We start from the raw sequence: 24,037 nt of genomic DNA on the forward strand, positions 1-24,037 counted from the left end.
CAGCGGAAGATCTTGCGAAGCATACGCAGGGTGTTGAAGCACGATGAGGAGACGGTGTTGACTTGTCTGGTCATCGAGAGGGAGGGGTCCAGGATGAAGCCCAGGTTGCGTGCGTGGTCGGTTGGCTTGGGTGCGGTGCCCAGGGCTGGGGGCCACCAGGAGTCGTCCCAGGCGGAGGGCAAAGATCCCAGGATGAGGACTTCCGTCTTGTCAGAGTTCAGTTTCAGGCGGCTGTCCTTCATCCACTCGGCGACGTCTTTCATCCCTTCGTGTTAACAGGTTCTGGCGGTGTCGGGGTCTCTGGTGAGAGAGAGGATCAGCTGGGTGTCGTCGGCGTAAGAGATGTTGAGGTTGTGCTGGCGTGCGATGGCTGCGAGAGGTTTCATGTAGATGTTGAAGAGGGTGGGGCTGAGTGAAGATTCTTGCGGGACGCCGCAGATGACTTCGGTGGCCTCGGAGCGAAACGGGGGAGGCGGACTCTGTTCTTCCGGCGAGGAACGAGATGATCCACTCCAGTGCCTTCTCTTGGATACCGATGTTGCTGAGGCGCTGGACTAGGGTGCGGTGGCAGACCATGTCGAAAGCAGCGGAGAGGTCCAGGAGGATGAGGGCCAATGTTTCCCCCTTGTCGAGCAGGGTCCGGATGTCGTCGGTGGCTGCGATGAGGGCGGTCTCGGTGCTGTGGTTGGCTCTGAAGCCGGACTGCGAGGGGTCGAGGGATCCGTTCGTCTCAAGGAAGGCGGTCAGCTGTCTGTTGACTATCTTTTCCATGACTTTAGCAGGAAAAGGGAGAAGTGAGATGGGGCGGACGTTTTTGAGATCGGTGGGGTCCGCTGTAGGTTTCTTCAGGAGGGCGCTGATCTCGGCGTGCTTCCAGCTCTCCGGGAAGGGGGCGGTGTTGAAGGAGGCGTTGATGATGTTCCGGAGTTGGGGTGCGATGGAGGAGTCGGCCTGGTTGAAGACGTGGTGTGGGCAGGGGTCAGTCGGTGGTCCGGTCGAGGAGCCAGGCTTTCTCGAGGGTGCGGCAGGTCTTCTTGGAGTCCTTGAGGTAGTCTGTGAACCAGGATGCCTTCATACTTCTGGGTCTGCTGGGAGGGTTCTTTAGTGGCGCGAGGTCGTCGGCGCAGGCGGTCAGCCACGGTGTGAAGTTGCGGGCTGCTTCGTTGGGGTCCGTTGTGTTGGCGGTTGGGCTCTGGCTGAGGGAGGTGGTGAGCTGGTCTGCGATAGTGAAGAGCTCTTTGCTGTCGTGGGCGTTGTTGTCCAGTCGTTCCTTCAGGGATTTCTTCTTGGTGGTGCGGATGAGCTGGTGGTGCTTGCGGGTAGCGTGTTTGAGGGCGGTCATGTTGTCGGTGGTCCGATCGAGGAGCCAGGCTCTCGAGGGTGCGGCAGGTCTTCTTGGAGTCCTTAAGGTAGTCGGTGAACCCGGATGCCTTCTTGCTTATGGGTCTGCTGGGAGGGTTCTTTAGTGGCGCGAGGTCGTCTGCGCAGGCGGTCAGCCACTGTGTGAAGTTGTGGGCTGCTTTGTTGGGGTCCGTTGTGTTGGCGGGTGGGCTCTGGCTGAGGGAAGTGGTGGCTGGTCTGCGGTGATCTTGCTCCAATTCCTGTGAGGTACCTGTTGCGGGTGGTGGTGGGTCGTTGATCTTTTGAAGCTGAAGTGGACGCAGCTGTGGTCGGTCCAGTGGAGTCCGGTGGCGTGGCTGAAGGTGATGTACTTGCTGGAAGAGAAGACGGGATCAAGCGTGTGGCCGGCGTAGTGGGTGGGGGTGTTGACCAGTTGCTTGAGTCCGAGGTTGGCGAGGTTTTCCAGCAGGGCGGTGGTGTTGCGGTCCTTGTTCTCCAGGTGGAAGTTGAGGTCCCCGAGGAGGATGTAGTCGGTGGAGGGGAGGGCGTGCGGGCTGATGAAGTCTGATGTCTTTGCTGAATTGTGTGCGTGGTCCCAGGGGTCTGTAGACGAGGGTGCCTCTGAGGGTCGTCTTAGGGTCGGTGTGAATCTGGAAGTGGAGATGTTCGGCTGCGGCGAAGGAGTCGTTGGCGTCGGTCGTGATGCGGATGGTGTTCCTGTGGACGATGGCGATGCCACCTCCGGTCTGGTTGATGCGGTCCCTCCTGATGATCTTGTACCCATCCGGGATGGCGATATCGGGTGCAGAGGAGGCGTTCATCCAGGTTTCCGTGAGGAAGGCGACGTCCGGTGATGTAGCGTCGAGGAGGTTCCAGAGTTCCACGGCGTGTCTGTGGACGGAGCGGGTGTTGATCAGGATGCACTTGAGGTGGTTGCTGCTGGTGTTTGTCTTGGCGGGTGCGGGGCAGGTTCGGAGGCAGGTGAACTTGCAGGTGCAGGGTCCGTGGGTGCGTCTCAGGGTGGCTCGGCAGCAGGCGCGGGTCCGGCCGGCATTGAGTGCGTTGAGTGGCGGCGTCGTAGGTCAGTCGGGTCGACTTGCCTCGGCGGGGAGGGCCAGGGGTCCTGGCGCTGGGCGCGGGCCAGGTGCAGACGGGCTTACCTTTGGCGCTCCCGCTGCGCGCGGTCGCTCTGGGGGCGTCATAAGTAAGGAGCCGGGAGGGAGGAGCAGCTGGGTGGCGGGGCGGCGAATGGAATCACAGGGGGGCGGGGCCGCAGGGAGGCAGCGGCAGGAAATTCCAAGAAGCAGCAGGCAATTCCCAGGAGCAGCGGGAAATTCCCATGGTCCATAAGGTCGTGGTAAGATTTGAAATGGCTTGAATACACGGCTACTCTGTCGCTGCAGGTGCTTTGATGCGCCTTTATCCCTGAAGTCAGAGGTACCCTTCCTCTCTGTCACCACCAGCTGTGACAACCACCTCCCCCCTTGCAATACTCCCACGTTTGAGATGTTCACTTCCTGTGTGCTCCTTTCATATGAGAGACTCTCCAGTGGTGCTCCTGCCACCATCTGCGAGGTCCTCCCCATCTGTGCTGCTACCACTGGTTATACACCTTCAGGGTTGTGCTGTGTGTTTCTTCTGTTCTTCCTCTTGTGCTAGAGCTCTTGTGCGTGGTGTACCCATGGGCAACCGAGTTATATCAGAGGCAGTATGGGTGGTGCAGTGTAAGCCTGCTGGGAGGCAGCCGCCGTAGAGCTGCAGTGTTTGTGTGTGAATGGGACACAGCACTGCTTTTCACACTAAATCATTGCTCATTAGTGCCTGCTGGGAGGCGGCCGCACTACAGATGTTTATGAGTGGGATGCTTTCCAAAACGGAGTTTTGGTGACTTCCCAGTCATAAGGCAGAGGCTGAGATTGTGGCAAACTAGCAAAGTCCAGTTTGACGAGATCTCTCCCCGTGGATTTAAAGTACAACAGGCGTACACAAGTACTGCTTTTTGGCTTGCAGTTCTGAGACTTTCAGAACTGCATAACAATAGCAACGGGTGATTTACTTGCCAGATTCTCTTTAGTTTCAATTTAAAATGACAATTAGTTTGGGTAATTTACATAGAGACTGTGTGGTGTAGATCTCGGGGAAATCTCTCATGATTTACCCGATCGTACATTTCACTTCTGAACCGACTTTTAAAGACAATGGCCTAGAGGCGCTGTAGAACACCGGCAGCAACAACGCTTCGAATTGCTCCTGATCCCGCCTAACTGGAAGCTTTTTGAAGCATGTTACGTGCTGGGGCTGTGCCAAACCATTTTCTCGAGTAGACGCTGACAGGGGGGTCGTTCAGAACTCCCCCACGAGAGTCCCAAATGGGTTACTCTGCGCCGCAAAGACGTAATATACAAACTTTCCACATTAAAAAAATCTTATTCAAAACCTACCTTTCCCACATTCCTAAGAGCGCGGCGCCCCAGGCTAGTTCTTACGGTGCACCAGGGTGCCACGGCGCACAGTTGGGAACCACCGGTTTAGTAGATGAAGATAGCGAAGCAGACCACACCATGAGTGACAATGAAGCCAACCAATGGTAAGCCATCGGCTGGTATAAAGTCTAGACAGTAAATTCTAGAGACAGCACATACTATGTCTACCTAGGCAAGACCTAAAATTAACACTGCAGATTTTAGTCAACAGAAAACGCCACACAAAGCATTAAGTACACATTGTTCAACTAAATATTCTGTAGTTTTATTTATGCAATTAAGCACACCTACCATAATCTCTTCTCCTGCCTCATATTTTGACTCAATCTCCTTTCCAAGGTCACCTTCGGGTACCTTCAGATCGTCACGAACATCACCGGTATCAGTAAGAAGAGATAGGTAATTGTCACAAATACCAATAAGCTGTGGAAGAAATGGTTGGAGTAAAATCCATTACTAGAGGGAAATTTAGGACTGGCCATGAAAATTAACTTTATTTACTGAGTCACAAGTAGAGATATAACTCGTTTATCTGCCACTGAGCGAGACAGGTAAAGGTCCAATTAACAGCACAGCTGGTGCTGTGCAGAAAGCATGGCATGCGACAAAGTACTGCAACCCAAATACTCTTCAATCTAAAGATCCCAGGTATGTTGGAGAACAAGAGAAACTAGGAAAGACAGCATGGAAAAAGGTACGTTACACCAAATCCCTGGAACCAGCATTTTTGTTCTTACTATACACTGAATATTATAGCCCAAGAACAATAAACTTTCAGAAATGTGTTCCTGGTTTTTCAATATAACTATTTAAAAAATATGAAAAATTGTTCAAGACAGTAGGACTCCCTCACAAGCTCCTTTTAATTTACCCCATTTTCAACACTAACTGCCAGGGGTTCTATTTATTTTTATGCATTTTGTGACTGGTATACCACATGGGCATGCAGGACAAAGGAACTGGCGGAGTCCAACTGCTATCATGGCTTTTTTTTTAAAGAAACACTAAAGGGGAAATCCAGAGTCCGGGAAGCAAGGGTGGCACCATACCCATTTGGTAAGAACTTTAACCTGTTGTATAAAGAGAACTACAGGGACCGGCAGAATGAACAGCCATTCACGCCGTTACCTTTGTAGTGTGGAGGACATGAACACATAAGCACCTTCTCGTGCAGGCAACAGCAGAATTTTCTTAAACTTATTGTGCAACGAGCACACGGACGAACACTGAAAGACATTGCACAATTAAAGTTAAAGCAGTCTGCACCATCCAAAGAGGAGCAAAAAGGCCAGGAATTTTTTTTTTTTAGTGGGTAGAGCATTGATACTTCGCACCACTTCCAAATGGTCCAATAGTATTTTGTGGGTGTTTACCCCAATATCTATGGGGCAGAAAGTCTAGACTAACCAAAAAAAAGGAAAAAACTGCCTCATCTGCATTAAGTCACACATCCACGCCTAAATCCCCAACAGCTTATTCCAGCGAGCATACACATCACGAGTGCAAAGTGCAGAAATTTGGTTTTGAATATTGTTGGTGTTTTTAACCATGGGCCATCAAAAGGGAAGGAGAGGCTATACCCCATTTCCTCTTGCCATGGTGACTGGCTGCACTATTTGTAATCAGTTAGCAACAAGGGAAGCATTTTTGAATCCTAGAGAGCCTGGGGGATCAGGATTAATTGCTTTTGTGGATCCCAGCACAGTCTCCCACCCCATGATCTGTGACTGTCAAGATATAGGTTAATAAAATGTCACTTACATTTATAACAAACTCCACTTTTAAACAATGATCTAAGTCTTAACACCATACATTCTTAAACCACTATGAAACAAGAGCCCTCCGTCTCCCCCAACGTGGATGGACCCAACGCACAAAGGAACAGACCACAATCGTAACCATGTGAAGATCTCAGATTCCACATGTACAAGGTGTCCTAGTGTCAACCTTGTCAAAAGTCTTTCATAGTGGATTTTTTTTAAAAATGGTAGCATTTGGATCCTCACAGAAAGTACACCTCCCAAAATACATATGGTAAAGATCTCTGTACACACTGGACCTTAGAGTTGCCGAGATGTCATCTTTTGCTCCACACAAGTACATTTATAGAACCCTCAGTACAAATAGTGTGGAGACCTGTGCTAGAATTACTGAATAAAATAATTAAGCAGACAGACTGACACCATTACATGGTTAGTGTAATGTCAATGAGGCTAAGACAATTTAAGCTCGCCAACTTTGACAGACTGATGTCAAGGAAGACAGTTCTTAGTGGGCATTACAAGTGCTGAAATTAAGGCACATGTAGTCGCTCAAAACTAGGAGCCATCCAGTCTTTAAGAGCTGTAAAAGTGTTGTGACGCTCAAGTATGTCAAATTTCTAACTCCATTTGTTGGCAGTCTAGAATTTGCCTAACTTTCTCAAACCTTTCAGTGGGAACAAAAACAGTGAGTAAATTGCTTTGACTGCTTCAGCTGTAAGTTTGCTTTCTAGTGAAGATTTAGCAGGAAATAGCACTTTTAGTGTAACTAGGTGGAATAAAATCAATCAGCAAGGAGACCGTAATGTGGTAACCATCTGTAAACAGCACACATCCTGTTTTTTTATTAAGATTTTTTCAAAAAGGACTTTTGCTTGCTGAAGGTGGGGGAGGGAGGAGTTGTGGCAGTAGTCGAAGTCAGACAAATGCTTTGAAGTGCTCCGGCACGGATGCATTTACTGTATTGTGCAGAAAACATGCATCAGTAGGGAGATAACAAGCGTGTTCCTCAGGCAGCTGGGGGAGGGGCAAAGGGCGAGAGGAGGAGGCAGCAAGTGCAAGCTTTTCACTTGCGAGAGCGAACGCCAGGAGCAATTACTACCATATGGCTCTGCGCGCTCCCGCAGGTGAATCGCCACACGTGCACGCGTTGCCATTGAAGGCACTGGTACGCGTGCACCTTTTTGGCTGAAAAGCCAAAGCGATCTCAAAAGGTCTTGGTCTATGCAGCGCATGCACGATGCGTAGGCGAAACCTAAAAACTACTAATGAGGCTAAAACAAAAACACAGCAACACTGTTTCTAGGAGCTGTAATGGTTCAGTTCTAAAGGCACGCAGCATCTAGAAGTTGAAATGGTTTAGTTAGTCAGGCTCAGAAGCCGTAAACTAATTTTCCACACAATGAACTGTTTGTGGGTTGCTGCCAGCCAGTTAGAAAAATAAAGGATAGAGTAATAAAAGGTTAATCATGCGAACTAATAAATGTTCACAAACTGTATGGATATCCATAAAAGGGGCGGCCATAATATACCCCTTATAATGTTCAAAACGTATACCATGGATTGCTGTGCACAAGGCACATGAACACTGCCATTAGGCCAGAAATCCACTGGTCTGCCCCAAAGAAAATTGAGCCAGTCGCGCACCTTCACTGTCCATTCTGAGCTTTCACTCACAGCGGGATCTTGTATGGGCTAACTCAAGGTATTTAATGCCTCAAAGTCCAATTGCCAAGAAAGGTTTGATTAATCCCAGAGAACACTCAAGTTAACTCAGTACAGATTAAAGGATGTAAGACCACCAATCATGAATGCTCCCAGTTTTCAGTCTTTACTGATTTTAACAGATGGAAGTCCATCAATTTTCCTATGGACTATGAATAAATACGGAAAATAGGCTTTTGACAAGTTGCACTACGGTCAATCATAAATGATAGGTCAACGGATGTGCTGAAATATTAATTTGTGTAACTATTTGCTAATGAAGCTTAAATAACTTCACTAGTACTGCTGCTTAAGCCGTTCTACAATACAAGTGGTTTCAAATGACCGTATTGTAATGTAAATGGGTAACTAAGCCACTCAAACATGAGCAAATACATGTGGGTTAAAAAAATGTGGAAATTATCCCATGGCAGATTCATTTTTTTTTTTACATCAAGAACAAAACTCCTACAAATAAAATAAGTAAAAGTATGGTTAAATACAGACCGAAACGTCAAAAAAGTAAATACCATAAAACCGACCTAATCATAACAGATACATGCCAACACATTTAAAGGGGGATGAAAATCATACGGACTAGAGACCCGACAATTACTGCGGTACTTGATCTCTCCACTACTAATCTGCTAAGGGGCTGCATGGCTGAGACTTCACGTTAAAAATAAGGCTCAAATTAACCAAAGGCTTCCGGGCTCTACGATTTCAATAACCAGTCTTGGCAGTGCAGTTTATACTTCGGAATCTTTAAAGGCACTGTATGTGCTACATTAAGCAAAGTTCCTCTGGTCGCACGGTCATTCCTCTGGTTGCACGGTCATTGCAGGCAATCACTCTTGAAGCATGCGCTTTTAAGATTTGACCAACAAAACCCTGAAGATGGGTTTCTCAGAGTGCCAGAGGGATGAACTAGAGAACTGGTGGTGGAGCCTCTGATCACTTCACTATTGCGATGCAGTTTATCTAAATCAGTCTCTAGCATCTCACATAATGGCAGAGATAGCACGTGATATACAGAGTAAACCTTTCCAAAGGAACCTCTTGCTAAAGCCAGTTTGAGAAAGCTAAATGCTTGACCCTAGGAAAGCCAATTCCTTATGTTTCAGAAACTGCCAGTAATAGACTAATCAGAGGACTATAGCAAGGGGTTTGAGTGGATGCATGACAGCACAAGTTATTGGCAAACAGAAATCTAAACATGCCAGAAAATGTCCAACATCAGAGACTAGTACAACATCCACACGACTCATGCACACCAGATAGCAATGCAAGCCAAACTGCTCACCATCCGAATCCAAAGCATGCCAAGAAGCTACTTTGCTTGCGAAAGGAATTTTGCCTATCTAATAAAAGTTCACTGGATGTAGTGTGTAAAGTGCTCTCAGTTATAGAGTCAAGTCACAATACTGGGGGCTCAACTGTTTGGTTATGTAGGAATGGGGAGACCACCTTGGGTAATTTAGGATTAGTTCAAATCCACTCATTGTGGACCTGGAAAAAGTGTTCCTGCAGTGAGGGTCTGTAAACCACGGATACCTCTAAAAGATATGCCTACAAAGAAGGCAACGTTCCAGGAAGAACTCAAGGGCAAGAATAAAGTGCTCGAAAGTGGGCCCAATAAATTAGGTGAAGGAGATTTCAAACTGGGGCAGAAGGCACAATCGTTGGAACGCCATGTTTAAGGATTCCATAAAAACCACCACGAGGGAATGAAGGCAGTCGCCGAGTGGATGAGGAGCAGCCGCCTGAAACTGAACTCGGACAAGACAGAAGTCGTCATCCTCGGCCCCACCCCCTCCGCCTGGGACAACTCCTGGTGGCCGACCTCACTGGGAACAGCACAAATACCCATGGACCACGCACACAACCTAGGATTCATCCTAGACTCCTCCCTCTCCATGTCGAAACAGGTCAACGCAGTCTCATCCTCCTGCTACAACACCCTCTGCATGCTTCGCAGGATCTACAAGTGGATCCCGACCGACACAAGAACGGTGACCCAAGCCCTCGTCAGCAGCAGGTTGGACTACGGCAACGCACTACGCAGGAACCCCGACCAAACACCTACAATGCTTGAAACGCATCCAGAACTCCTCCGCCCGATCCTCAATATCCCTCGATGCAGCCACATCACCTCCCACCTTAGAGACCTGCACTGGCTCCGCGTCAACAAGAGGATCACCTTCAAACTCCTCACCCACGCACACAAAGCACTTCACAAAACCGGACCAGCCTACCTAAACAGACTCAACTTCTACACCCCCGCCCGCCAACTCCGCAAGCCTCACCACCGTCCCACGCATCGAACAAACAACATCGGGAGGCAGATCCTTCTCCTTCCTCGCCACCAAGACCTGGATCACCCTCCCCACCCATCTGCGACAGACCCAGGACCTGCTCACCTTCAGGAAGCTCCTCAAGACCTGGCTCTTCGAGCAGTAGCAGCATCCCCCCTCGCCCCCAGCACCGTGAGACCCTTACGGGTAAGTAGTGCGCTTTACAAATTCAATGATTAAGAGTGATTTTGGAGATGTTACACAATTTTAACTTTTATTCAATATTTTGCTGGAAAGAACGGCTGTACCAATTTACAGATTGCATGACTATTTAAAGAATTAAGAGTGGGAGTGTTTGCCCCCCCATCAGAGACAGCAGCTAGGAGTAGCCAAACTGATGTGTAGGCAGGCAAACCCTGACTTGGTTTGTATCTACTAGGCATAAGGAGGACTGTGTGGTTTGGAGTTTGCGGATGAAGTGCTTCCACTTAGCAGCATTGCAGGTATGCGCAGTGTACCTTTAGGCTTCCCCAGAGTACGTCCATGTACTTGAGGTAGGTCAATATTGCCAAGCTCTAGGAACTCCGGAGCCTAAGCGCCAGGTTGATCTGCCTGGGTTTTGAGCAACTGCTATAGTTTGTGAGACGGTTTGGCCTGCAGAGCATCTTGCGATGGACATCTGTAGAAATGTTGGGAACCATAGTTGTCTGGCCTACGATGCAGACTAGATGCCTCTGATTTCGTACCTTATATGGTAGAAGTGGGAGAGAAGGAAAAACAGACACCTGACCAGTCCATTCACAGCGCATTGAACATGGAGGCAAAGTTTAGGCATTTCCACATGGTGAAAAGTGGATATAGGTGTCCCACCTGCAAATGTAAGGGAGTAGGACTTCTGGATGGAGCTCCCACTTGTCCACTGGTTGCTGCATCCTGCTAGGAGGTCTGCAAAGTTATCCACTCATGGAAGATAATCTGCTGGATGTACTTGATGGATCTGCCAGCATCAGATTTGCACTAGTACCAACAGCTGAGGGGTGCACGCGCCGGCTTGCTTCTGTTGTAAAACATGGCAGCCCTTGGTCTGTGTACACCAGAACTGCCTTGACTCAAATTGCTTGGAGAAGGCTTTGAGGGCTAGATAAAGGCTTAAAGTTGCAAGTGAATAATGGGAAGACCCCATTGAAAAGGTGGCCACAGACACGGGACTGCCCAATCATTGAGCTGCATTCGCCACCAGCTAGAGGTCTATAGTGATGGTCATCGGCAGAGCTACATATTTGAAGAAGCCGATTGTTCCACGACTGCATAGAGCAATGGGTGCTGGCTACCAACAACAATAGGGCCTCCAACTGACACTCTGCTTGTGGATATTGACCCAAAAGGCACGCCTGAAGCAGGTAAATAAGGAGCTGTGCTTGAGCTCAATGGTAATGCATGAAGGAATAACTCAGGAGACGCATTACAGGTGAACTGAGTGGATGAAGTGCCCAAAAAGGCAGAAGCCCCTGAATGACTACCCTTTGGATGCTGGGGTCCACCGTGCCCACAACTGCATTAAAGACTGATCCTGGAAATGGTTGCACTTTGAGTGACTTCAGGTATGTGACTTAAAGTGTGAGTTTGTGCCTTCACTGTAAACTTTTGGCTTTGTAGGAGAGCAGGATTGCGTTATGCAAGCGATAAACCTGCATTTGTTGAATGTTGTGTTGTAGATTCACATTTTCTACATACTTCTGGCATCTAGTTATAGGCCTTAAGTTAGCAACTTGTTTTTCTAAAGTCTTTCTTGACTCAAGCTCCTGTGACGTCTCTGGTAATACATATGGTAATTGGCTCCTTCAGAATATTTTCTTCACACTGAACTGCTAACATAACTACACATGTACCCATGTTATGTAAAAAGCAAGAAAATGAACATCTATGTTCAATTTATATTCAACACCCAATGACTTCCAGGGAGGAAGCTGGTTGCAGGTGGATCTACAGGACTACATGCAACAACCTATGCTTACAGGGTAAATATCCCAGTTATAGCGTCTGTGCTGTAGCTACATATGCCCAGCATAGACTGTTAAGCAGTTCTCCCCTTGCAGTAGTCAGTGGATGTTGCACATGTTTGAAACAAAGTTCTGAGTATCGTTTGTCCAATGCGTGCGAGGCCATCCACACAACTGTTTGATACATGTGTGGTGTTGACCAAGTAGCTTCTTTGCCGGAGTCTGCTAGAAGGTTACCAAAAATCCATAGAATCACCTGTTTTCCTAGAGAAATGTGGTTTTGGAGGGACTGACAATGTAACTTTTGAGATGGATAGTGAAATGTATCCAAACACATTACATCAATCTCGTAATATCAGCTTTAGATCCTGCATTACCCTTTCTAGGGTAGGTTAAAGATTATGTTAGTTCTGTCAATGTAGTATAATGCCCTTTTAACATCTAGTGTGTAAAGTGCTTTCTGCTACAGAGTCTAGATTAGTTAAGACTACTTTTAGAAAGCACTACTTTCGCCATAATTTTGAATGCATCACACGGACGGTCTTGTCCGGGTGCATTTGAAGTAAGCTCTTGCAAGTTGAGCATGTGCACTGGTCCTCGTCTTCCTAATGAGATAACCAGGAAAGGAGTTTATGTAGATCAATTAAATGGTAGTGTGCGCACAGCCCAAAGTTTTCGGAATAGTTTTTTTAAAAGTTTAGTGTGGTCACTTTTGAGATTACCAATGTTTCTAACGAGATTGTGAGACTTAGATATCAAGCACATTTATACCATTTTAGCCGCTGTCGTGCACCCAGACCAGCAGTTTCACTTTTCTTTATATTGGTACTTTCACTTACGGCAATTTTTAGTTAACTTTAAATTCACATGCAAGCGCCACCTTAATGCAGAGCACTGCACATATCCCCATCACCTTTTGCATACACAGGAGTAATTGAGCACAAAACCGAATACATCCAGAGCACGGAGAAATAGACGCTGAATCACAGACACCTCAGTTTTAACTACACGTTGAACACTGAAGGAAATAGCAGATACTAATCACTGACACTTGCTAGGTCTCCTCATGTAGTTTCACACACTTTTTCAAATTCCAGCTGGTTGTTCCCTGAAAGGTATGTTACCCAAAATGCATTGGAACGCAAACAGTGTATACGAAATTAGCGCAAATTTACGGTTGAAGAAATACTAAAGTAGGTTGAAAAAATTAACATGAAGAAATGTTTTGACAATTAACTTGAAGATTGAAATTCATTTAAAGAAAACCAGGAACCTTAACAGGACCAAGTTGTGCCTGGGGGGGGAACGCCCCCGAGTTACGGGTAAGCATAAGTGCATACCAGGAAAGAAACATTCCATGAAAGAACTATAGCAGACATGAATGCAACCACTAAAGGGAGGATCCATGAGTAGATAGTGTTTTTGAATGGATTCTTTTTAAACCTTCCATAAACCTCAACTGGGATTCTAAAAAGTGGCTGTTCCCGTTTTGTAGATATGCAGCAATGGCTGCGAGATGTAGGCATATAAACGTGTACGCCAAGCCTGTATTTTGTAGATTTAGATAACAGTACGTTCTGCGCTGTAGACTTTGCAGCATAGCAAGCTCTGGCGATTGGTGGTCTGGTTTCTGAAAAAATGTCCATACATTTAGAGAGATGGTCCAGATATCTAAATTCTAAGATTTCAGGAACAATACTGCTAGATTGAGTGGTCTGGGATCCCGGCATCCAATTGTCCCTGGATTCGGGGTGAGAGTCCTGCCTGCCGGAGAGTCTTGTGGAGGGGTGCGGCACTGAGAAGTCGAGCAGGGTGATGTACCATGGTTGCCTTTCCCTTAGAATTAATCTGTGGCCTGTTGAGCTTCCTCACCACATACAGAAGTGGGAGAGGCAGAAAAGAGTAGGCAAAACCGGACCAGTTCAACCAGTGCATTGCCTTGCGACGGATTAAACTTGGAAATTAAATTTGTCATTATGCTCTGTGGCGGAGATATATTTCTGGTGTTTCCAAAGCATGGACCTACAGCAATGTGACATGGGTCCCACTGAGACTTGTTCCTGAATCCTGCTTAAAAGATGCACTAGATTGTGGTTGACCCCCAGGGACATTCTGCCAGGAGGTGAATGCAATGTTGTAGCGACTGTTTATGTATGGTCTGAGCAAGCTGCAGAGAAGGAAAGCCTGTTACTAATTAGTCACTCTTTATTAGAAACACCTTGCAAATCTACGCGAAGAAGAATCAGTGAACCCATTTTATTGTCAGAATGTTCGAGAATGCTACTTGCGCACAGGGTATGTAGACGCCCCAACCCTTTCAGCACATTGCTGCTGCTCCACCATAGAAAGGAATAATACATGTCTGAATCAACACTAGATCTTCTAGATCCTTCAGTTAGGACCACCGACACCAGTAACTCTTGTATGAGGCACATATATAGCCTTGCATTGGGTAAAATTGTTACAAGAGGTCATGCTTAGGAGATATTACTGTCTTAACTTGCAGGTGACTAGGTAGAGGAGCCAGTTGGTTCAAGAAATTGTGAACCGTGGCGGAGCCGGGCCAGCGGCCAAGATGGTCGCACGAGTGCCCGGCTCCGCCGGCTCTCCTCTCCCGCCGCCTGAATACCCAGTCTGCCCCGCACATCATCGGAGCCTCATGTGTCGGAGGGGGTGCCAAGTGGATGTGTTCGCTTCTGAGCGCTTTCCGCACTTCAGGAGCGGAGTTACGGCTATTTGTGTCCCTGGCCAGAGAGAGACTTCCAGCCAGGCCCTGGCGTGATTGAGACGCCGCCAGCGAGATCCACAGCGTCGGATGCTGAGCTTTGGAAGGTTCCGCCCCACGATTGCTCAGGTCAGCCCGCCCCTATGGACTTGGCTCCAGCGCTACCCATGCACCGGGAGGACGGAACGTGTGCTGAGTATCGAGCCGTTTTGATGTGTCCCCCCCCCCCCCCATTCCACTCTAATGGGCTTATTCGGCCCCTACTTGTTGCGGGCTGTTTGGATGGCGTGATGCCTGTCCTGCAAACAGCTGCCTAATCCACGTCTCCGCCATATGGGGCTGGCTCCGGCGCGGTCTCACCAATGCGCCCTTTTGGATTGTGGGGGTTTGATCCTGCGTATTCACCTGCACTGGGGCAAGGACACTAATGAGTGGTGCATGGGGCTGCTGACTCCCTTTCCCCTTTTATCGATCTTGGGGCGGGCGGCCATGACACTTGTTTGGACGGGGCTTGGGGTCCCCCCGACGCGTGGTCAGTGGACCGGTTGAGCCCACGGTCGGTGTTGGAAGTGTAAGCGGTGACGGCTGGGCCATGGAGGGGACGTCCCCCGTGCGCTGAAATGGAGGAGCTGGCTTGGGATTACGACGGGGGGCACCGGACACCGCCGGGACAGAGGGACACAGCGTTGCAGGCACTTTGTATGCGAGACTTTGCCCGTGCAGCTTTTGCTTGGACCTTTCTTGCACAGGTTTGGTGGTGGGTCCCTGCTCTGCTTTTCTTGGCGACATGTGAGAGTGTTTGCATTAGTATCACTTCCTGTATGCTCTTCATAGACTACCTATTTGACGCTGTTTCATAAGCCTATGTCGGATGCCCGCAGAGTCCACTGATCTAATTTGACACATGATCCTTCTATTTGCTTTTCCTGATGTCGAACTCAGCAATTACGAAATGGCCGTCCTGGTTTTCCGATCTAATTTGCTTGGCAGGCAGTCGCAAAATGGCGGCGGCGCCCCGGATGGTGCGGCCGCTTGGATTGTTGCAAGACATTCTGCTCCGTTTGTGTTGGCATGCCCTCTCACTGTGCGGTTTTATTTGTGCTTTCTCGTTTATAATTTCGCGCCATGTTTCTATTCGGGCCGGCGAATTGTATGTATAACATTGACACTTGGCTCCTTCCCTAGCATGGAGAGTTTTCCATATTGTTTGGTCGGCTCGCGGGGGTGGGCTGTATAATTGATTTTGACCCTGCTTATGGTTTTTTCGTATTTTATTCTTTACAGTATTATTGCAGGGGTGCCTGTGATAGGGGCTCCCCCTGGATTCTTTCCCCTTCTGTGGGGTTTTCGTTCGTTCTCCTTTCTTTCGTGTTGAATATTGTCTCTTCTTCTTGGTCTCTTCTTTCTACATTTCGGGTTTCGACAATGGGCGACAGGCACGCTGCTAGGGGGGTGGGCCGTGGCCGTATGCAGTTGTGCAGGGTGGGGGGATGGGTGTGGGGTATAGGGTTCTTTTGGTTTCCTTTTTAGTTCCATGGCCTTTTTCATGTTGTTCTTTTGGCTTTTCTTTTTCTTTCTTCTTCCCCCCCCTTTTTTGAGGGTTTGATTCTAGGTATTTCACTGGGCGTTGCTTTAGTTCAGTACGGGGTCTCTGTCTTACTGCTTCATTCCGTGGCGGGCGGGTACTGTGTGGGCAGGGATCTGACTTGTTTGTCTAATATCCTGATTGTACGTTTTGCTATGTATACCCTGCCTATGATGGTCCTGCCGCAAATATCCTGTCTCAAGTGTAACCCTAGTATTGGTGATATTTAACTGTATGATATCAGATCCTGCATTTTTTCATTTAAAAAACACAAACCTTTCTGATCCTGTTACCTTGTTCCATACAGCTCTCCTGAGTTACGCATCGATACTGTGAGGTGTACTATCTCTTTGATCCTGATTTACATTGTTCGACTGTATTACCTCTGTACCCTTGCTTAACCGTGCCGTTTGTCGGACTATGACTAACTGTGAAATATCAATAAAGGTTTAAAAAAAAAAAAAGAAATTGTGAACCCTCTAGGATTTATGGAGGAATCTTCGGCTGCGACCATATTTAGAATCACCCACAGACAGATGCATTTGGAGGGGTTCCAAATGTGGTTGTGGTATGGATTGTGAACCCCAGCCTGTGGAGCTGGTTGATCGTGGCCTGGGTATCTTTGGCAATTTGTTTGCACTCAGTTGTGTGTGTGTGTGGAGGCCCTCTCAGGAGTGTGACCACCACTGCTAAACATTTAGTGAGTACCCTTTGTGCTATTGACTCAAGGGTAGGCCTTTGTACAGATAATGATGTCCACTTACCACAAACCTTGGGTAAGAGTTGTGAGCAAGACGGGAATGTGGAAGTATGCATCTTTTGGGTAGATTGCTGTAAAGAACTCACCTTTTTGCAATAGTGGGATGAAATCCTGTAGTGTAAACATTAACATGTTCCAATTGGATGAATCTATTTAGAGGCCTGAGATACAGTACAGGCTGTAGAGTCCCATCCTTCATTGGGTTTAAGAGAGCCTCGATACGGCTTTGGAACTGGTTTGATGTAGCTACTACTAAAGCGTCTGCTTGGGTCCCCTAATGTAGAGTGGACCCAAGAACAATGGCTTGTCTACTTAGCCTGCCTGTACATTTTGAAAGCCTGGCAGGTGTATTGCCACCACGGTCGTTCCCTTTTGTCCACAATGAACCAGGAGGTACTTCGAGTGGACATGCCTAATAGTGGCCTTAAAGACAGATTTTTGGAACAAGGAATAAACTTGTGTAGACCCCTTGTTAGATTTGTTTGCGAGGACTTCGTATTGCTTGCTTTAACAGGAACTCTAAATTCCTGTTGTAGAGTAACTCTAGAGTCTCTTTACCGTGGTGTTAATGGAAGCATTTTTTTTTAGTAACCTGATGCAATCTGTGCTCTTCTATTAATTTGTCGGAGATGAGTAACCTCCATTCTTTAAGGAAGAATCCCCAGTCTAGTACAACTGCTGTTTTATGCTGGGGTGTGCTTCAAAGTCACTTTGCCACTGCCCTAGAATTAATTGAAGGTCAGTCCACTTCAACTGCCTCTCCCAGGAAGCGGTATTGTGGCGGGTATTGCCATTGCAGCAGTGTCTTGTGGGCCTGAAAGCTAGTTATGGGGTTCCATGTTGAAACTCCACTATTCAGTGGCATCTTGGTTAGTGTAATTCTTGTATGAAAGATTCTTGAAAATGAACAGCTCCAATTGCCTTTGCGGTTCCATGGTCTTTGCTGAAGATCATTGTCAATTATTGGTTAAACAGTCTCACATGTGAAAGGCATGTTGATGCAGGAGACTTGCACTTGGGGCTTGGCCGTGAGACCCTCAGTGGGGGATGTCTTCTCATGGTGGTTCCTGTGCACGTTTGTCCGCTGGCCATGTCTACTGCATACAGGGCTGAATGTAGGCAAGTGTTCATCTTACACAATTGTTTTTGCCACCTGGTACTCCTCGGGTGCTGCATGGTCTGCTGTATTTCCTCCCATTGCATGTGACCACTGCTGTTGAGGAAAGGATCGCATTAAAGTTGAAGATTCTCTAGTGAGTGGCAGCTGCTCTATACATCACCCTTCCCACAAACTTCATCTGCTTGCTCTCCCCTACATGGTGGAGGTCCCACTGATGTGATGGCATTTCTGCTCTCTGGCTTGTGACCAAGACAGTAACAATTTGTCAAAGAGTGCTTGCTGCTCAGCGTCAGATGTCCCTTTTTAGGCGACATCTAGCTTTCTTCACCCTTTCTATATATTGCGTCCCTGCATTAATAAGAGTATGATGGTTTGAGTCCCTGCATTAATGAAAGTATGATGGTTTGCATCCATCTGTACTCCTGGGGTTGGGCCAGTGCCTCCGCAATCTGCTAACTGCATCCACACTAAAGTAGCCCTTTGCTTAGGGTCTGCTACCGTATATGCCTACTGTAGGAAGCTGGCTCTTTGCATGGTATAACAAAAAAAACCAAAAAAAACAACTGTGCAAAAAGTCCGAGTATCCCTTATTAGTGGACAGGGGCGTAGCGTACTCTAGCAATAAAACATGTTCTTTGTGGGTTAGTATTAGACATACTGCAAATGATACACTTGACCGAGATCCGCACCAATTTAAACAAATAACAGGTCTTTATATAACTTTAGGGACAAAGATCAAGTAAATACGGTCTGATATAGGACTTTACAGGTTTGAAAAGCTGTAATGTTATGTATGGGAGGAAGGGGTGTGCTGCATACATGTCAAATCTTCCAGACTTGTGTTGTGTATGGGGTAGGGTCCAAGGCAGCACCAAAAGGTCACCTCAGGCAGCACTAGGGAGCGGCCAGAAACAGGAGCATTTCAGTGTTGGCTGCCCTGTTGAACTCAATGTGGAAATATCCGTTCAAAAAAAAAAAAAAAAGCTGGGACTGGGGTCTATTCTAGCTGAAACAAGGGGGCTCAGGTCTCACGATGCTCAGGGACGTGGGGGCAACTTCGTTCCTCTTTGGACCTGGGCAGATGGGTGCAGAGGTGTCCTACGGTTTCGGGTTCGTCACAGAGAATCACAGCAGAGGGGGGCCATCACAAAGATAGCCAACTATTTTCCGGTGCCCATCACGTAGTCCACATTCATGGTGGAACTAGACAGAGGGTGAAAACCCCTCAGACTACAGTTCCCCCCCCCCTCAGGTGGCAAACAGGCCTTGGTCAGAGAGGGGGCATCACCCGAGGGAGGCCATATTTGCATACTAATGGCTGTGGGCTCTTTAAAGTTCCCTGCTTTGGAAGGCTAATTTACAAGTCATACTGTACTGAAGGAGGCGTTCCCAACGTCCTGAGAGCAGGGGCCCTCACTCCTGGTGGTCAGAAACCAGTCAATACACTAGTAGTTGCTCCTGCAGATCTGTCCAAATCATGTAGTACAGTGCACCCTGCATTAGGTATGCAAGGCCTGCTGTAGGGGTTACTTGCACTGAGCTCCACCTGCCCATTAACACTTATACTGCAAGGAATGTCTGCAGGCATGGCACACAGGGAGGTCTCAATATTGAGTTTACTTGTCTGCACCAAGACACGCAGCCTGCAATGGCAGTCTACTAGAGTTAGGCAAAGGGTCCCTTAAGAGTGGCACAATGCATGCTGCAGTCCTTGGTGACACTCTTCACTACCCCTGCCCTTGGTATAATTTACTAGGGACGTGCAGGGGTGCCAAAAGTATTGACAATTAGGTAAACCGTACAGTTTTGGGGAAAGCAGGAAGCAGGCGCACTTCTGTCAAATACCAGGGAAAAGGTGGGTGACCACGCCAACAAGCATTTGCAAAGCAATAGGACTTGCAATAACTAGAGTTTAAGCTATTGGCAATGCAATAGATTAATCTTTAGCAAATGCGAGACCCATCCCGTATCATATGAGAACCCCTTCAAAAGTGAGTACAGCAGGCCTGCTCTACAAAAAAACCAAATGATTAAACATACCAAAATTTGCTTTACGTATAATAATAATCTTGCCTCTTGGGGATGTGGCCAGGAAGGCACCATGAACAGAAGTTTCACATGGAGTTTGCGCTTTTAGTCAGGCCCAGTATCTTATTCTGAACCGGTCTCACAGCTGTTGCCATCCACGGCTGCCCCGGCTTGCTCTACGTGCCAGGATATACTGTGGATCCGCCGAAAATGCTGTGGAAGCGGAGACTTCCAGTGTCCACAGAGTGGGGGCTGTGGCTGACATGGGATATAAGCACCGCATTTGCAGGCCCCAGCACCAGAGGTCATTTTGGTGATCCTTTAAGCTGCAGGCGCCCAGCCATCTGGCAGCCTGTTGGTGTGCGCCCTCAAGTGGCTTCCTGCCCTGAACTGGTGGTGCGGTGAAAAGCCGGGTGAAGACATTGACCAGGTGTCTGCAGTTGCACAGCCTTAGTGGTGTGGCCACAGCTGAGGGCCCTGGCATATCAGGACGTCTGACCCAGCAAGAGGCAGCTGCGGGGACTGTGGTCACAAGACAGGACCCTGGTGGGCTCCAAGCACTGGGCTCCCTCCGGGAGTAAACGCGCCTACTCTTTGCAGTGTGCGCAGCCAGAACAGCAAGTTCGCCTCCAGCCAGAGAGCGACACGCACCGTAGCTGGCCACCTATGGGGAAGCAGCACCACCGCTGACCAGTGTGCGCCTGAAAGAAATTAGTGCTCACTGACTTCATAACGCCAACCGTGTAACACCGCAAGTAAGAGGTCGTCATTATGGGCGGTCACAAAAGGATAGGGCGGGAACAAGATGGGACCAAGTAGTCTCGTATTGATTCGGAAGCCAGCGTTGACCAAAGACAATGACACCAGCCAATAAAAAAATATAGCCAGTGAGTAGGCGAGGTTTACACTACCAAAAAAAGATTCCTCTGTGTGTGAGCAATATGCCTACATATTAATGTTACCTTGTTAGTATTTGATAGTGACGCTAATAATTGTGTCTGCACACCAATGAATTTACTTTCAACTCAGATATTTATTTATACAGTTTTGATTAAAAACATTTTTTATAAAAACACATCTTATATAGCACTTTATGACAATCGTGTACTCAAGTACAGGGTACTGCACTGTGTATAACCAAATCCTATTCAGTACAAATCAGAGTAGATATCCCATACACAATAAATAACATCAACTTTCCCGTTTTTAAAAATCTTGGTACACATGAAGTAAGAGTGACCAGGAAGTGGACCTAGAAATAAATCTTTCCAGTTTGGTCCAGAATCCCAAGCGAAGACATACTGTTTTTAAGTAAAGATCTGTCCTGAAGAAGGTGTGATAACAGATCAAAGCACCGAAACGTGACAAAGGATTTTTATTATTGTTTTATTGATGATATATTGTGATATGTTAAAATTATTTATTGTGTATGGAATATCTACTCTGATCTGTACTGAAAAGGATTTGGTTATACACAGTGCAGTACCCTGTACTTGAGTACACGATTGTCATAAAGTGCTATATAACGTGTTTTTATAAAAAAAATTATTAATCAAAACTGTATAAATAAATATCTGAGAGTTGAAAGTAAATTCATTGGTGTGCAGACAATTATTAGCGTCACTATCAAATACTAACAAGGTAACATTAATTATGTAGGCCTATTGGTCACACAGAAAATTATTAACACAGAAAGGAATCTTTTTTGATACTGTTTGATACCCAGTCCTTTCTGGTTTTCTGGGAAACTTTTTTGAAGTTGGCGAGGCTTACACACCACACTACTACAGCATGCCTCAGAGTGAGCAGTGCGTGCGAGCTGCAACTCTAGGCTCTACCTAAAAAGGGGGCTCCAAAACTATTCTCTCATTTCTTGCACCATTAGACATAGTTCTTCAGTTTTATGATAGACCTTGACTTGGATGCAGATATCCCCCCCGTCCCAAAACACCAACAATCCAACTTCGGAAGATAGTTCACTATTTGACCGTTTCGTACCTGAACTAGGAAAGTCAACAAATGAAGGAAGACGCAGCCTCAATGTTTAAACTAAGTAATTGTTCAAGTATTCTTCAGTTACTAATACTTCGACGTCTGGGAACTGGTCATGGATGGTCGATGTCCGTGCAAGCAAAGACTTGACAACCGTGTCAGATTTTTCTTCAATATTCAAAGTTTTAGGTCCAAACAACAAGCAATAGCAATGTGCTGATCTATGTTCCTTTGCAACACATACTGGATGCTGGTCATTGACATAGTTTTGGCAAAATTGCCATATCGATTTCTCTTTAATCCAAATCGTAGTGGTGTTGAAACAAAAGAAACAATTACAGTGCAACATCACAAGAAACAAATTTGAATATTTAAATACCTCATTTATACACTATTTGCTTAGAACTCAAAAATTGTTCAACTCTGTAACCAAGAAATGGAGCCCAAAACTAGCTGATCCAAACTATTGCCCTCTCTCCCATATTGAACCCGATCCAACATCTCTGAAGTAAAATGCCCAGGTTAACATTAGAGACATGGAAAAGCACTACCTTGAATGTGGCTATCGCCAACCAGGATTAATTTTGTGACACGGATTTGTTAAAACTCAACTGTAGCCAAAAAACATCTCAAATAAGCCCCTTGCAATTGGTCGCCAAGAGTGTCCTATTTACCTTGGTTACGTGGAACCACAACTAATGACCCTTAAGGCTCAGAACTGTAACTTAACGAAGACTTGCCCATTGACATAAGGCAGAATAAAATCTGATCTTGGCAGGCTTACCAGTGACCTGTCAAACTACCCCGTTATTAGGCACCCTGCTACTTACCAAGTATACACTGTGGCTCTATCTTGATGGGGAATTCCAGACCTGTCCACAAACAGTCACGACCAACATGGTGTACAACTGTTAGTGTGTTACTGTTGCCATTCTTAAAGCCTCCCGATGAGGACACTCTCACATCTACAATCAAAAGTTGGCAAAGAGTCTGTGGCACTTTGCCTTAACTTTTACTAATGACCTTATTTCTACTAATACATCAACGCAACATGCCAGCTACAGAGACCTACATGCCATCAGAAGTGGCCACTACATACAGCTGTCCCACTAATACAAAACCCCATGTCTAGGAACACATATCAAAGTCCCATTTAAGCTTAGTCTTTGTTTAGCACTCTTGAGACAATGACAGATGCATCCACAGGCATGCAAGAACCAATCGTAAGTGGATTCACCAACCCAGCTTTAAGATTAGAGTGGAAATGTAATCACTTCTGCAAAATGCATAACCACCCCCTTACAATTATTAAATTAAACTGTAGGAATGAATAGCTCCTGGACATGCAGTGCTAAAGCTAGTCTTGTGACCAACAAGGAGCAATTCAAAGACTTGTAACTGTTTCATGAACTACAAAGCCCAACTGTAGTGTTATAAGGTTCTTACATTTTCCGGGAATGGGAATGAGTCAGTAGCGGAGTTCAAAAACCGCATCACCACGACCCCCCCCTTCAAAGAGCACGACTTCCCCACCAATTGATAAGCATCTTAAACTATCAACAAATCCCAAACTACACTCCTTGACACTGGTACAGAAGAGCCAATAGAGGTTCCATTGCAATGAATGAAACCAACTGCATTGCTGTACACATGGGCCTGAATATCGCGTTCATGAATTTTATGTAAAGAACAGTTGGTTTACTCACTTGGTAATCTTGTCTTTTGATATTTGGAACATCCATGTTGTGAGTGGAAGGGCAGATATCTTCATATTTCTTACCACTGAATATATCAATGCCAACCAGGTGAACCTAAGGAAACCAAATTAGACAAATAAGGATAATGTTTACAAATAAACGGCCAAAACCATTCAAACAAGCACTGGTGAAATCATATGGACAGGTAATGTACTAGCTGGAAGGCATTTGTACTTTCAGTTTTAAAATAGCCCTTTGCACATTTTAGCGGAAGCACTTCTTCAGGGGACAAGAGGATACAGACAGCATGACATACTAAAATAATTTTGGACAATCCTTGAGAATAACCATGTCAAGTGAATGGCTGAAGGCACTAATACAAGCAAAAATTATTTGAAAGGGCTAACTCAAAAGAAGGGGCTGTTGTCAGACCTACAGCATCAAATCGACGCAATCAGACTGATGCTTTGACAGTGCATTGAACTAGAGACAATTGCATGTCAACAGCAGACATGCCAATAAGCAGAAAGGAAATGGGCAAGTAAAAA

General features: G+C 46.7%; 1 protein-coding gene across 1 annotated transcript in view; it reads right to left on the reverse strand.

Annotated features, from left to right (window-relative positions):
* The window catches only part of EIF5A2 (eukaryotic translation initiation factor 5A2), a 32,069-nt gene that overhangs the window by 3,887 nt on the left and 4,145 nt on the right, over positions 1–24,037 (reverse strand). Inside the window, exons 3-4 of the mRNA XM_078668103.1 lie at positions 23,499–23,603; positions 4,116–4,247 (exon numbers count right to left, since the gene is read on the reverse strand). Of these exons, the coding sequence (XP_078524229.1) occupies positions 4,116–4,247; positions 23,499–23,603 (237 nt within the window). The remainder of the gene's footprint in view (positions 1–4,115; positions 4,248–23,498; positions 23,604–24,037) is intronic.

This window comes from Lissotriton helveticus, chromosome 11, assembly GCF_964261635.1.
Source record: "Lissotriton helveticus chromosome 11, aLisHel1.1, whole genome shotgun sequence".
NCBI classification, from domain to species: Eukaryota; Metazoa; Chordata; class Amphibia; order Caudata; family Salamandridae; genus Lissotriton; species Lissotriton helveticus.